Source organism: Pyrus communis, chromosome 6, assembly GCF_041283825.1.
Source record: "Pyrus communis isolate YQ-2024b chromosome 6, ASM4128382v1, whole genome shotgun sequence".
NCBI lineage: Eukaryota > Viridiplantae > Streptophyta > Magnoliopsida > Rosales > Rosaceae > Pyrus > Pyrus communis.
Window position 1 is genome coordinate 5,405,910 of NC_142570.1, and position 15,209 is coordinate 5,421,118.

Below are 15,209 nucleotides of genomic sequence, written 5' to 3' on the forward strand. Positions count from 1 at the left end.
TTTTTATTAAAAAAATTGAAAAATTAAAATCAAACCAAGATTTGAAACTCACAAAAGTAATTTTTGGTTTTTAGTTTTATTATCGCAATTCAACATTACAAACAATTGTTATAACTAGTAATCGGGTACTGGATAACACGTTCCAACCCCGATATCCGAGTGAACATCAAGATTGGATCATGCCATATGGTATCAAAGCGTAAGGTTTTGAGGATCCCAATTATAATTTTAGTTATGATTCATGCATATCACAACATCGTCACCTCTTTTAGTGTCCACCAGACATTATAGTCGAAGTGTGTCTCTAGAGATAAGAGCGGAAGTGATGGTGGCAGCAACGATGGTAGTAGCAATGACGGGGATAGAGGTGGTGACGGAGATGACCATAAAGGTGGTGGTGACTTGCATGTTTCGAAAATGATAACCAACACAAATACAGGGTATAGAACGTCAAATATATGAAGGAAAAAAAACATGAGAAAAGCGAAACCAAGATATTCCAACGTGTTTCTAAAATCCAAATCTGTCATTATTCCTTCCTAAAAACTCCAAAAAGAGAAGACATCATTTTCCCAAGGAAAAAATAAAAATGGGTAGAATGCCAAAATAGTCCGAGGAGGCTGATATTTTACAATTCTAAGCCGACCCTTGTACCTAAAATTAAACTTTTCTTTTTACACACCAAAATTGGATCGAATCGCGTTATATTCGAGATTCGCCCGCTACATTTCCCAAAAGAAACTATCAAGAAAAAAAAATTCGTTTCAAAGAACAAGCCGAAAAGCCCAATCCATCACTCAATTTGTGTTGCTGACAATTCTTCTCCAGCTAAGTCCATCTTCTCCCTTTCAGGAAAGAGATAATGCGGCCAACAAATCCAAATAGAAGCATCCCAAGTCTCCGCCTCGGCACGCCTCAGAACCACCATTTTTTTCTCGGTCAGTACAATAACATGAAGAGACAAACAGATCAATCGATCTCTCCTTCTTCAACGTCATTTGGTTCAGCATCATTTACTGGTTCTGGTTCTTGTTCTCGTTCTGCTTCAGGTTCAGGTTCAGGTTCCCTTTCTGGCGCAGGTTCTGGTTCAAGTGCTGATTCTGGTTTTGGGGCACTCTGGGGAGGTTCGATTTCTTCTTCTTCTTCTATATCATCATCCAGTTTCATGAACAAACCAAGTTGCTCTAAGGGATTACTACTTCCCTGTAGTTTGAAGCTACCAAGCCGGGCAAGCTCGTCTTCAATGTGCTCCGGGCTGGTCTCCTCCGTGAAACTTGTCACATGTTCATCAACAGCCCTAAACATTTCTAGATCTTCCAGAACCCGACTATTCTCATTAATTTCAACGGTCTTTTCTATCTGCACAAACCCAGATATTCATCAGCTGCAGTTAAATTAAATACAAGGCTGTATAATGCTTCCACCCATGTAATGACACATCCAATTACCATTTGCAATGCCTGACGTGCAGCTTCTCTCTCTAGTTCCCTCTGCCTCTTAGCTTCGGCTGCAGCTTCTGCTTCAGCCTTCTTTCGAGCCTCTTCTGCAGCTTTGGCTTCAGCTTGTAAACGTGCTTTCTCTAATGACGCACAAAGTAAAATTACTATTTTAAACAGCTGCCTTTTAACGCATAAAATGCAAACCTCATCTCAGATGACTGAAGTTTTAAAGCCAAACCTTCTTTTTGCCGCTTTTCAAGTTCCTCTCTTTCAATTCGCAATTTTTCAGGATCCAACTTTTCACCCTGAACCAAAAGTACAAGATGAGAACTGATCACAATGCAAAAATCAAACAAAGTTTTGGATGCATACATCAAGGAAAAGTAGAAACCAACCTTTTCTAGTGCCTTCTCTCGGGCTTTTAGTATTGTGTCAGCAAACCTATTCCTCAATACGGCTGCACGGTAGAGCTTATCAGGGGAGACTTGCCTCTCAGATGGAGCACTCTCCCCTACAATGTTACAGCATCAGTTGTAAGACAGTATCCCAAAATTAAGAGCAGACAATTTTTCTTGGATTATTCATGCTTACCCTCCTCTCTATGTCCACCCTCCTCAACAGGAACTGGTTTAGACGGGGGATCCTGCTCAAGTGAGGCCGCTCTATTTATTGATTCTACACAAGATTCATGACAACAGATTTTAGAGAAGAACTCCTGACCTATCTTTTCCACAAAAAAAAAATAAATAAATAAAAAATGCAACATAAATCCATAACTCACGATTTCCAATTTCTGAATCCCCAATATCACTTCTCTTCTGATCTGTATTTGCTCCAGTACCCAATTTTTCCTGCCAAATGAAGATGTTAGATATCTTTTTCACAATTCACAAACAAAGAAGAAGAGAGTTGGGGAGAGACAGTGTGAAAGATATACATGCAGAGTTGCATGCACACAAAAACATATAGGTACCACTGAATGCTTGTAAAGCCACACATATTACTATATATATATCCAAGACAGAAGAACCAGCTATTCAAAATATTACAATATACCTTTCCTCCCCCAATAGAGGTTGGAGCTTTATCATCATCTGAATCACTTTCCGAAGAACTGCCAGAGTCAGAATCTGTGAAGAAATTCTATATGTGAGCAACACACACCCCAAATTGTAAGAATGTGGTTGGTTCTATTTGGAATAAGCTGGAAACTCCATGAAATCTTATAGTTTCATTAGAGGCTAGACCAATGTACTAAGGGGTGAAATTAATGAGGATACCTACTAAATTTTACTTAATTATTAACAAAAAGAATATAAATTGAGTTACTCTTGTTAAGTGGACAATTCTAAAAAGCTGGGAAAAAGAAACACACTACCAGCATTTGAAATCCAATGAATGTAATATGTTTAATTGTCAAAAACATGAGAACTCTCTTACTTTTAAATCTATTTATACTTTTTTACCTTAGTAGTTAGTACTAACTCTCACTATATATCAGGAGTGCTTCTAGACCCACCCAGCTTTCCTTTTATTTCCACCCACCCTACTAAGAAAAATGTTCATAACAACTGAATTTACGGTGGATGGGGAAACAGGAATGTGTGTAGCAGCACTCAAAACACCAGTTTCAGAATGGATTCATTGAAAGACATACTAATCCAATAAAATAATGGCCAGAAACCAAATTACCAGCTTTTGCATGCTGCTCACCCCGTTCAAAAATCCTAAACCGGGGGGGGGTACATGGTTTTTACTAGGTGATAAAATCACCTACAATTGAGCTTCAGCATCCAAATAACCGGTCAATGATCACACCCTCTTTTAACAAATTTCTCACACAATCCTAGGCCAATGCTGTCATTAAATATTCTAAGCACATAAGATGCTTTATTCAACCTCCAACAACCCTCCAATAAAAATGTGAGATAAGAATACCCTGACCCAGAACCACAATCATTAAAACGAATAAGCAAAACTGGCCCAAGGCAGCTTTTAATAGAAACCGACCTCCCCATCCAACAAAAGAAACGGCTCCCCAAGGTTCCAAATTCCACCTCTTAACAAATTCTGGTTTATTTTCTTTTGTTTGGGGGTGAATAAGGGATTGAGAACTTACTGGGTTCAGATATAAAAATAAATAAATATTAAAAAAAGGGGTCATACTGAGAGGTGCAACAACAATGTACAACTTAATGGGGTCTAAAGCATTATTTTCTACTTCCACGTTTTTCTTAACCATGTTCCAGTTGAACACTATGGCATTGCAAAACAAGCCGTTCAAGGAAGCAGAACAGCTAAACAATAATAGACAGTCTAAACTACTTTAATGGTCTGGGGAGATGGTGATTACAATCATAGTTTAAAGATTGTAACTTGATATTACATTCAATGGTCAAGCAGATAAAAATAACAATCATAGATTGCAATGTTAGTGTTACACAGCACCTCAAACATCATGTGTGTGTCTGAGTGTGCGAGAGAGGCAAAGACAGACAGGGCATTTAGTACAGTAGTAATGCTCCCATCAACGCAACTTTAAAATAATGCAAGAAGAGCCTCAGGCAAACAAACTCCAAAATTATAACGTTGAAAACAATTGAAACCACATATATAAGAAGTACGGAGAAACACAAACCACTAGATGAAGAGCCTGAATCACTGCTGGAGCTACTTGAGCTACTGCATTTACTGTTTCTACGAGCTGCATCTTTCTCTATCTCTACTGGAGGAAAGCTTGAAATTGGAGCGTCATTCCCACCAACAATATCCACATCCTCATCAATTGGATCATTGCCTGGGTACATACATGTGATAACCATTTCCGCTGTTAGAAATAAGTTTACGCAAGACAATTTTTTAACAGTTTAACAAATAAATATTTACAGAGCTGTTATTGCAAATGAACCTTTGCAGGGTTGCATTGATGAGTTGCTAAATCCCGACTCATTAATAATCTGCAGAAACAAAGGGAGTACAACAATAAGAAATCCATGCAAAAATTGGGTTGAGAAACTATTGAAAACATTTAACACATGAAAACATAATTTAAAAGATGAACAAACCTCCATTTCACAAGGTTCAACTTTCTCCTGCCTTTTCTGTTTCTCCAGCAGATGGCCATCCATAAGCTTCCGTAAGGCGAATAAGGTATCATCACTAAGGGCATCAAGGTCGATCTCAATCTCATCCTCGTCGGTTTGCCCTTCACTGCTACTATGCTCTTTTAGGAAATTAACAATATTTTCCGGCAATTCTCCCAGCAAATCCTCTAGCTCCTTAGTCAGTCTAACCTTCTCCTCAACAGTCAAGATGCGTTTAGGAGATTCAGGCTTGATAGCACTATCAACAGGTGTACTTTTCTTCTTTTTTAAGGGTGGCATTGGGGCAGCAGGATTGGTTTCTTCACGAACAGCCGGTCTTGCTCTTGAAGGCAGAGACTGCACACCAGTCGCTACAGGAAGCTTCTTTGCTATGGGTTTCCATCTCTGCTCAAAATATTTACTGAGGGTCTCGGCCATAATGTGCACATCATTTCCAGGGGGATTGTAAGTCAAAGCATTTGAGAAAGTAAGCCGTACATCAGCAGCAAACCCTAATGGACAAGAGTACACGCCTGAATTTAACTTGCTCTGCACAGTGCCCAAATCCATTGGATGCTTAATGACTGTAAAATAATCTGGTATGTTCAACTTCACCACATCAACTGGATTCTCGAAAACCCAACCAAACTGATGTTTAATTAAGCGGGTCAGCAATTGATCGCATTGTTTCATCAACATAGCATTTGAAGTGGTTGCTGGAGCCACCGGCCTTGATGGCTCCACAGGACCAGACGTGCTTTTCTTCGTGCGGCCACCATTACGCCCCGGAGGAGCCTTTCTCTTACCTTGAGGCGCAGAAAATTCGGATGATCTTTGATATCTATCGGGTGGAGGTCTCTTTTTCCCATCACTGCAACTCCGAATATCACTAGATGGGGATAGTACAGCAACAATGGAATTCATAGTAGCAATTCTCTTCTGAAGAACCCGGACCTGTTCAAGTTCCAATTGCAGCCTCAATTCCAAATCCTTCCTTTCTGACCGCGACATCCGTGACAATGGCAGTACTTGCATTGGCACCCCAAAACCATCATAACCATCCACATTCAAACTAATGGATTTCCTTTTAGGCGCACATGAATCCTCTGAAGCCGTCATTTCTGTGTCGACGCGTCCTGAGCTTCCAAACCCCTCCGATTCAGCCATTGTCTCGACAGCATGCCGGTTATCCGGAACAAAACCAGACAACTGCCCTTTAGAGTACTTCCGTGACTTCCCCATCATCTGCGAAAGAAAACACTTCCTTTCTTTCTGTCCAGTGAAATCTATTGGAACAGCTGGTGCCATAAGATACGCTCCCAATTACTGCACATATCAGCTGTAGCTTAGGTTTAGTCCCTCAGCGTTATTCCTATTACACCGAAACAATACGTCCCAATTTTTGCTTCGGGATCGAAACCTAAAACCCAAAATTTTCCATCATTAACCAAATTGTTGATGCTATCCTTTTCTATTGTCAAACGTCAAAAAATTTCAGTTTATTTGATGTCCAAGCAAATGCTCGAAATTCAAAATTCGCAGTTGTATAAGTTGCCAATGTGCAAAATCAACAAACAATTTCTGACAATAATCTGAAAATCTAAGCAAATTGGAATGTTCAAACACTCGAATTCCACCCACTAACCCCAAAAGAAAGCAGCTTTTTTCCCAATTGCTCAGATCGATAGCTCCTTCAAGAAATAGAGAGCCCAATAAAAATGCAAGGAAGGATAAAAGGAATTCAAACACTTACACGAGCAAAAACCTATACTCGAGTCTCTCCCTATAAACCCCCAAAGTTGAAAACCCTAGATCGCAAATGATTAGGGCAAAATCGAAGCTAAAACAAATGCGTGGGAGGAGAAATTGAATGCGATTGGTCAAACCAAACCCTAGATACTGCTTCGGAGGAACGCCAATTCAAAACCTGGATCTCGTCGAGGGAGCCGTTGAAGCGCGCGCCTCAGAAACCCTAGAAAGCCCTTTCGTCGAGTAGAGAGAGAAAAAGAGAGGGAGGAGAGAGACAGGAAGAAAAAACAGTAGAGAGAAACAGGAAGGAAAAAAACGAAGAGAGAGAGATCGAGAGGAGGATCTCAAGCCTTGGATGAGTATGGGCTCTTCCCCTCCCTCGATGCCTGTATTTAAAGGCCCGCGAGGCCTCGTTGCCCGCCGCCAAAAAAGGAATCTTAGCCGTTGATCACCGACTTGGACGATCCAACGGTTCATGATTGAATAATCTCTCACACGCAAGATTCAGATCTGACGGCTTTGTTTTACCGTGTAGATCATGTTCATTAATTAAACGTGCAGCCCAGGAGCGCATTAAAAAATCCAATTATTGAGAACACAACTGCATACTACTCTCTCGAGTACCAAAAACTCACACTCGCCATTCATTGGCCAGATTTGTTCAGGAAATTGTAGTCTGACACGTGGCCATTCGTGGAGGCGAGTAGTGAGACAAATATGTGGCGTTGAGAGGACTATTTTGGAGAAAACAGGAAAGTTACCGGCGGTGTCAACCATGTGAGGTGTTTGACCTTTTACCGCCAGATGACGTAGGAAGCGATCCATTAAGTCCACACGTGGTAGATTCCGACTTGCCAGCTCAGACTATCTAGATCACTGCGGTGGGAGCGCAGGTCTTCTGTGTTCAAAAACCCTCTGCCCACCCTGTGCCAGCAACCTCTCTTCGACAATCGACACCTAGCTTCTCATTTAGATACAAATTAAATCTGTTAACTTGACAAAGATTTCTTTAAAAAAAAAAAAAATCCATTTCTTCATTTCTTCAACCTTGTCAACAATCGAGATTTTTTCGTGTGCTCATAACACGAGCACGTATGTCATATGTTATTATACAAGTAGAAAAACATTTGAAAGAAAATTATTCTCCACTTGCATAATAACATATGACATATTGCTAGTCCTTCAACTTACCGATGAAGATGATTGTTACTTACTCCTAACTTATGTATTTTACAGATTAGTTACTTGGCAAGATGTGGACATTTGTGTTTGATGAAGAAGTATAGAGTTTTATTTATTTGTACACATGTAAAAAATTTTTATGAGGGAATTTTTTCATAGCTTGTTTTCGTTATCTTCATTTTTACTAGCATATGGGCACACACAAAATGTGTGTGAAAATTTTTTATTTTTGTTTTTGAAGTAGAAGGAGAAAGGAAAAGAGTGGTAGAGAATGTGGGAGTGGGAAGCGGGAAACTTTCATTTTTTTTGTTTTTTTTGTTTTAGTTTTTAATTAGAGATATATTAGAATTACATGTAGGTGATGTTTTGAAGAAAAAAAAAACAATCAAATTTGGTTGTGTAAAATTATATTTCTGCCCATATTACTTATTCATGTTCAATTTTTATTAAAGGGTTAAATTGATAATTTTATAGTGTTTTGGTTGACAATAAATATTTTATTAATATGTAGTTTAGATTTTTATTTGTGTTAGAGAGGTTTTTTTTTTTTTTTTTTTTCTTTTCTTTTCTTTTCACCGACCCCAATTTTGGAGCACAACCGAAGTTGGATTTGGACGTAGATCTCAATGGACTTGTGTTAAATGGGCCAAATCTATTTTACAAACCAAATAGGATTTTTTGTGTTTGGTTTTAAGTGATTTTACAAACCAAATGGATAAATCGATTTAAAGATTAGAACGAAACCTTTTTTTTTTTTTTTTTTTTTTTTTTTTTAGTTGTCATGCAATTATAATTAATTCTAATAATTGAGGTAACAAGTACGTATTAATCGCCACAAAATATGATCAATCTCAGTTAGTATGTGTCGACGATCATTAGGTTTGATGGCACAAAATCTACATAATGTTACAACAGGTCTTGAATTCAAATTTCACGTACAAAAATAATTGGATAAAAATGTAAAAACCCATTGGAATGTGCGTGTGTTTGGGTTGCCCACATTACAATTCATACCTTGCAACCCCACGACTCCTTTGGGCTCCCTTGAAATGGAGTGAATAATTTGGGCTGGGCCTTCTAGGATGCACATCTTTATGGGCTCTGATCTATGTCATGTAGTGGACCCACAAAACATACGTGTTCAAATTTCTATGAACTACTACTCTTTTTTATCTTAATTTCATTAGAAGCTTTTGAAGAGTGTCCTAACTAAGGTACACATTACTATCTACTAAGAGCCAGCAGAAGCTTACTGTTCATCGTGTGAGAGAGTGCACTGCCCCTCAATTTTCGGAATTGGATCCTTTCAGAGGCAAACCCTCGGGATCCTCCTGACCCAATAACACAGACCGTTGGATTTTGATCAAACGGCTATAATTATTATAACTTTAGAGTGATCCCTTGTTTATAACCGTTGGATAAAATCCAACGGTCCGTATTAGTGGGTCAGGAGGATCCCGAGGGTTTGCCTCGGAGAGGATCCAATTCCTCAATTTTCAGCTTTCTTCCTTTGTTGGACTGTGGAATTATGTGTTTGTCCCTTTTTTGTTTGTGTTGTTCAGCCTTCCCATTCTTTTCCCTCATTGGTACCCACGCGCCTGTTTGCTTCTAAGCGACGTCTTTTCCCTCATTGGTTTTGTCCTCTGGTCTTAAAAGCTGAGTAGTTTTTTTTTTTTTTTTTTTTTGGCGGTTTCGTGCTATTTCTTGAACTCCAATTGGAAAGCCCAGGGAGCAGAAAATGCACAATCACAATTATTATTGGTTTTTATATTTAAGTTTTAACTCATTTTAATTAATTATTTTTTCACCAATTAATTTGAAATTATGTGGTGAAATGATCATATATAATTAAGTTTATTAGTTTCCTTTTTTTTTCTTTTTTTTTCTTTTGTTGGGGGGTGTGTTTTAGCAAGTGGATCGGATTTCAAGTATTTTTTAGGGCGGGTAAAAAGGTTGAGCGGAGGCAGGAAAATTCCTAAGGTAAAGTTCCTCTGCCCTTCTCCGTCTTTTAAAACGAAGCCTTTAGGCACACAACTTCATTTTTCCAAGTATTTTTTATGTGCTGCTGTCAAGAGTCGAACTGTTTTTAGGCACACAAGTGATCATATGGAGCTTACAACTTTCGCTACCCTAATTGATGGAAGTTATTACGTTTTGTAAGGTCCTATAAAATCACAGAGGCAAACACACAAAAGTTTGATAAGTTCCTATAAATTTGACGGAACAAGGTCCTTTCCAATTCGTGCAAAACCGCATTCCTTTCCACGCATAAAAACACTAGGTAACCATACTTTATCCTTATTTTGTTTATGATGTAATTATGCTGTCATACAAATTTATTTCATGTGTTTCAATTTTTTTCCTTAAAATTTATTTCATGTGTTTATGATGTAATTATGATCTAATTTATAAATATACAATTAAATGAGAGAAGAGGGCTTTTCAACCTATTTTCTAAAAAACTAATTATGTTTCCATTTTTTTGTTTTACATTTACCTACTACAATGAACCACATTTATTTATATTTAAAGAAATCCTGATGGTACGAGGGAAACCTTCTTGATAAGAAAAAAAAATTACACTTAATCAAGGGGACATGAATCTTATCCCTTATAATACAGAAAAAAAAAATTACATGAAAAATAAGGAAGACATAACCCTTCTCTCTCTAAAAACAATGTAAAATAATTCTTTCATATTTGTCTCCCACTTCTATCTCTCTTCCACATTTTTCTCCCACATGCATGAGAACTTTTTTTTCAGTGCCTAATAATCAACCTGGTACTTCAAGTGTTATAATACAAGTAAAAAAAAGATATATTTTTCGTACCCGGCCCCTCCACTTGCATTAGGACACGTAGAATACAAAATTGAATATTGGGTTGTTATAAAAATTTATCCATGTACATATGTAACAAGTGTGTGGAATTACTACTTACTTTGAATAGACTTGACATAGAAATAGTAGTCACAGTTGTCACATGTGTTGGTCGTAGCAATTAACAAGCTTTACAAAATATAAGCTAATAATTAGGACACTACTAAACTTCCCATCTTTTATTCTCTAATCTTCCCTTCCACCCAACTAACATCCAATTGTCCAATTATCAACTAGTATTCTAATTCAGTGGGGTTTTTCTTTTACTTGAAAATGAGATGTCACATGTTTGACTTATAGAGATAGTGGGAACGTTAATATTTATGTTGAGTTTGATTCTTAATTATAATTGACTCATAACAATGACGCAATTAGAATTTTAGGATAGTCATAATTTTAAGAAAAGAAAATTCAGTAGTTAGAGAATAACTTATCTATTCCAGGTGCACTACCTTGATAATTGAAAGGTGAGAAAACAGAAATACGTAATATATGCACCCGGAATAAGAAAAGTTTTGAACAATTAGGCCATTTTCAATGCAAGATGAGTTTTTTGGTTTTTTTCCTAAAATGCAAAGGCATATATCCTTAAATTTATAGTTTTAGGAATTTTAACGAAAAAATTCTGATACTGTTCATTTTAACGAAAAATCATATTTTTACACTAAAAAAAATCAATCCTAGTACTATTCACTTTACCTTTTATTTTGTCTTTATCGTTAAAACTCAAAGTTTTCAAGTCATTTTCATTAGTTTTCCTTTTTAAGATTTGAATATTTGCATTTGAGGTGAAAAAATTGAAGTCAAAACTCAAAAATTTGGGTATGTGCATTGTAAATAGTTGAAGTTAAAACTCAAATCTTATTTATCTTGGTTGAATAGCATTTTGCCTTGTTAACATAGGCTCCAGCAAACAAAAAAAAAATGTGGGAGGTCCCAGGTTCTATGCTCTAAGTTAGTGAGTTTGCTTGACTGTGATCACTGGCACGATGAAATTCCTCATAACCTTTTCATGCTCGAAAGAAGTGAATAACAGTGGCTTGCCACCTGTTGTCCCCTTTAATTAGTTGTTGACTATGTTCAACAAAAAAATAACCCAAATTAAGGTCTCACTTTAGGCTGATATTTATATATGAGTTTTAAGTCTCAAGTGTAATGGAGAGGTTTGGACTCATATTTAGTCTTAAAAATTAAGTGAATTTTTTTATTTTAAATGTATAAAAGAAGATTAATGCTATTTGCATTGACAATACTGGATAAATTTTTATATACGAAAGATTTGATTGATACAATCTATAAACAAAAGATGATATGCAAGTGAAAAAGATTTAGAGTCTTCATTGCTTAATCCATCATACACAAGAATTCCCCCTTACTCTTCATACTACTCAAACAAAATTAACAACAAAACAATTAAAACATTGGTAAAGCAAACCAAGAATTACATGTCCATCATATAACACATTTTAATATCCGATTTTTGAAGCCGATTACAACGAAGAAAAATCGTAACTCAAACCACATCAAATCGACTTATATCTCATTGAAAAGACCAATCATAAAGATCAATCGTAAAGGTTCTTGTACAATGTATTATAGTTTGATCAAATAATGATATGTAGTAGTCTAATTTCATATTACAGAGCTTTTTGTCACTTGTAATTTGTTAAACTTTTGTTTAGATTCAGTTGGCAAAAGCTTTTTGTATCGTACACATAATTTTGAAGAAAGCATCAGTAAGATGATCAAAATTGAAGCCATTGTTACTCATCTCGGTAGCTTCAAAGATTAGCGGAATTTGTTTCAAAGTTCATCTAAGTTCATAACCAATGTTCATCAATACAAACTAAAATTTTCTTACACCCAAATCCCTAAATTCCATGCTGGCTGAATTGTACACCTCATTTTGACTCAAAGATAACAGAAACACACATGGATGAAAAGAAAAAATTGTAACAATAACAAATAAAAAGCAGATATACAATTTGGTATGGAAGAGTCAATGGAACAATTTAGAAAGCCACCATATTAGTTGATGTTGATTCAAGTGTTTAAATATGCATTATAATAGATTTATCACGAAAAAGTATATTTTTAAGAACATGAATATGATAGTTTGTTGTTATGATAAGATAAATGAAAGAAAAAATAACAAAAAAAAAAGTGTAAAAGAAAAAAAATTGAAAACGGTGGATCGATATGATGGTAGCGACTTAGTGGGTTATTAGTCGCAAATAACTAGCGACAGTTTTAGGAAAAATCGGTACCGATGTGATGTCTTAATAGTCGCATTATAACTAGCGACTATACTTAAAAAAATCGGTATCAAATTACCGATCGTATCCTTTTCTATTTATTTTTTTTTTTCACATTTTTTCCTTTTTCCATTGAATTTTTTTTTCTTCCTACGTTCAAATACCTCTAGATTTATATTTATATCCTTGTTTTCAAATTTTTTTACATAAATTATATAACATGAAGATCATAGTTTGATGTTGTGGTACGGGAAAAATGATAATTTAACAAAAATAAAACATAAAATGAATGAAATTAATGGTTTAGGCACAAGGAGACACAACTCAAACTCACACCCAAACCCAAACTCATGACCTTGGGAAGGCCCAAGCGCAGCAGAAGTAGTGGAAGCCCATGAGGTTTAGGGTTTAGGGGCATTTTTTATTTTTGTTTTTGAAGTAGAAGGAGAGAGGAAAAGAGTGGTAGAGGATGTGGGAGTGGGAAGCGGGAAGCTTTCGTTTTTTTTGTTTTTTTTCTTTTAGTTTTTAATTAGAGATATATTAGGATTACATGTAGTTGATGTTTTGAAGAAAAAAAGAACAATCAAATTTGATTGTGTAAAATTATATTTCTGCCCATATTACTTATTCATGTTCAATTTTTATTAAAGGGTTAAATTGATAATTATATAGTGTTTTGGTTGACAATAAATATTTTATTAATATGTAGTTTAGATTTTTATTTGTGTTAGAGAGGTTTTTTTTTTTTTTTTTTTCTCTTTTCACCGACCCCAATTTTGGAGCACAACCGAAGTTGGATTTGGACGTAGATCTCAATGGACTTGTGTTAAATGGGCCAAATCTCTTTTACAAACCAAAGAGGATTTTTTGTGTTTTGTTTTAAGTGATTTTACAAACCAAATGGATAAATCGATTTAAAGATTAGAACCAAGCTTTTTTTTTTTTTTTTTTTTTTTGTTAGTTGTCATGCAATTATAATTAATTCTAATAATTGAGGTAACAAGTACGTATTAATCGCCACAAAATATGATCAATCTCAGTTAGTATGTGTCGACGATCATTAGGTTTGATGGCACAAAATCTAAATAATGTTACAACAGGTCTTGAATTCAAATTTCACGTACAAAAATAATTGGATAAAAATGTAAAAACTCATTGGAATGTGCGTGTGTTTGGGTTGCCCACATTACAATTCATACCTTGCAACCCCACGACTCCTTTGGGCTCCCTTGAAACGGAGTGAATAATTTGGGCTGGGCCTTCTAGGGTGCACATCTTTATGGGCTTTGATCTATGTCATGTAGTGTTTATTGGACCCACAAAACATAAGTGTTCAAATTTCTATGAACTACTACTTTCTATGAACTACTACTCTTTTTTATCTTAATTTCATTAGAAGCTTTTGAAGAGTGTCCTAACTAAGGTACACATTACTATCTACTAAGAGCCAGCAGAAGCTTACTGTTCATCGTGTGAGAGAGTGCACTACCATCTGCCCCTCAATTTTCGGAATTGGATCTTCTCAGAGACAAATCCACGGGATCCTCCCGACCCAATAATACAAGCCGTTGGATTTTGATCAAACGGCTATAATTATTATAACTTTAGATGAACCTCCTGTTTATAACCGTTGGATCAAAAGCCGTTGGTTTTGTGCTCTGGTCTTAGAAAATGAGCAGTTTTTTTTTTTTTGGTGGTTTCGTGCTTTCTTGAACTCCAATTGGAAAGCCCAGGGAGTAGAAAATGCACAATTATTATTGGTTTTTATATTTAATTTTTAACTCATTTTAATTAATTATTTTTTCACCAATTAATTTGAAATTATGTGGTGAAATGATAATATATAATTAAGTTTATTAGTTTCCTTTTTTTGTTGGGGGGTGTGTTTTAGCAGGTGGATCGGATTTCAAGTATTTTTTAGGGTGGGTAAAAAGGTTGAGCGGAGGCAGGAAAATTCCTAAGGTAAAGTTCCTCTGCCCTTCTCCGTCTTTTAAAACGAAGCCTTTAGGCACACAACTTCATTTTTCCAAGTATTTTTTATGTACTGTTGTCAAGAGTCGAACGGTTTTTAGGCACACAAGTGATCATATGGAGCTTACAACTTTCGCTACCCTAATTGATGGAAGTTATTACGTTTTGTAAGGTCCTATAAAATCACAGAGGCAAACACACAAAAGTTTGATAAGTTCCTATAAAATTGCCGGAACAAGGTCCTTTCCAATTCGTGCAAAACCGCATTCCTTTCCACACATAAAAACACTACGTAACCATACTTTATCCTTATTTTGTTTATGATGTAATTATGTTGTCATATAAATTTATTTCATGTGTTTCAATTTTTTTTTTCCTTGCCCAGGATGCTTCCTTGACAATCAACACTACCAGAGGAAAACTTTTAGTGTTGCAATAAGCAACTTTTGTCATATTTTTGTTATTCTGAAAACTTCCCAGCATTTTTAATATAAGTAGTTTTAATCTTCTATGGTGTAGTCTTCACATCCTTGAAATATGATATTTCTTACAATTTTTAATCCCGCAGCAATGCACGGGCAAAAGTTTCTAATTGACTCCTAATACTAGGTACTTATTTCTAATTTATAAATATACAATTAAATGAGAGAA

General features: G+C 35.9%; 1 protein-coding gene across 1 annotated transcript; it reads right to left on the minus strand.

Annotated features, from left to right (window-relative positions):
• Positions 1-507: 507 nt before the first annotated feature.
• On the minus strand, positions 508-6,638 carry LOC137710441 (transcription factor GTE10-like). The gene is made up of 10 exons (XM_088695577.1): positions 4,505-6,638; positions 4,348-4,396; positions 4,078-4,236; positions 2,496-2,569; positions 2,221-2,290; positions 2,031-2,114; positions 1,835-1,950; positions 1,678-1,744; positions 1,449-1,579; positions 508-1,359 (listed from the first exon to the last, which is right to left on the minus strand). Exons 1-10 carry the CDS (start codon positions 5,828-5,830, stop codon positions 970-972), a joined length of 2,466 nt encoding a protein of 821 aa, XP_088551703.1. The 5' UTR covers positions 5,831-6,638; the 3' UTR covers positions 508-969.
• Positions 6,639-15,209: the final 8,571 nt, after the last annotated feature.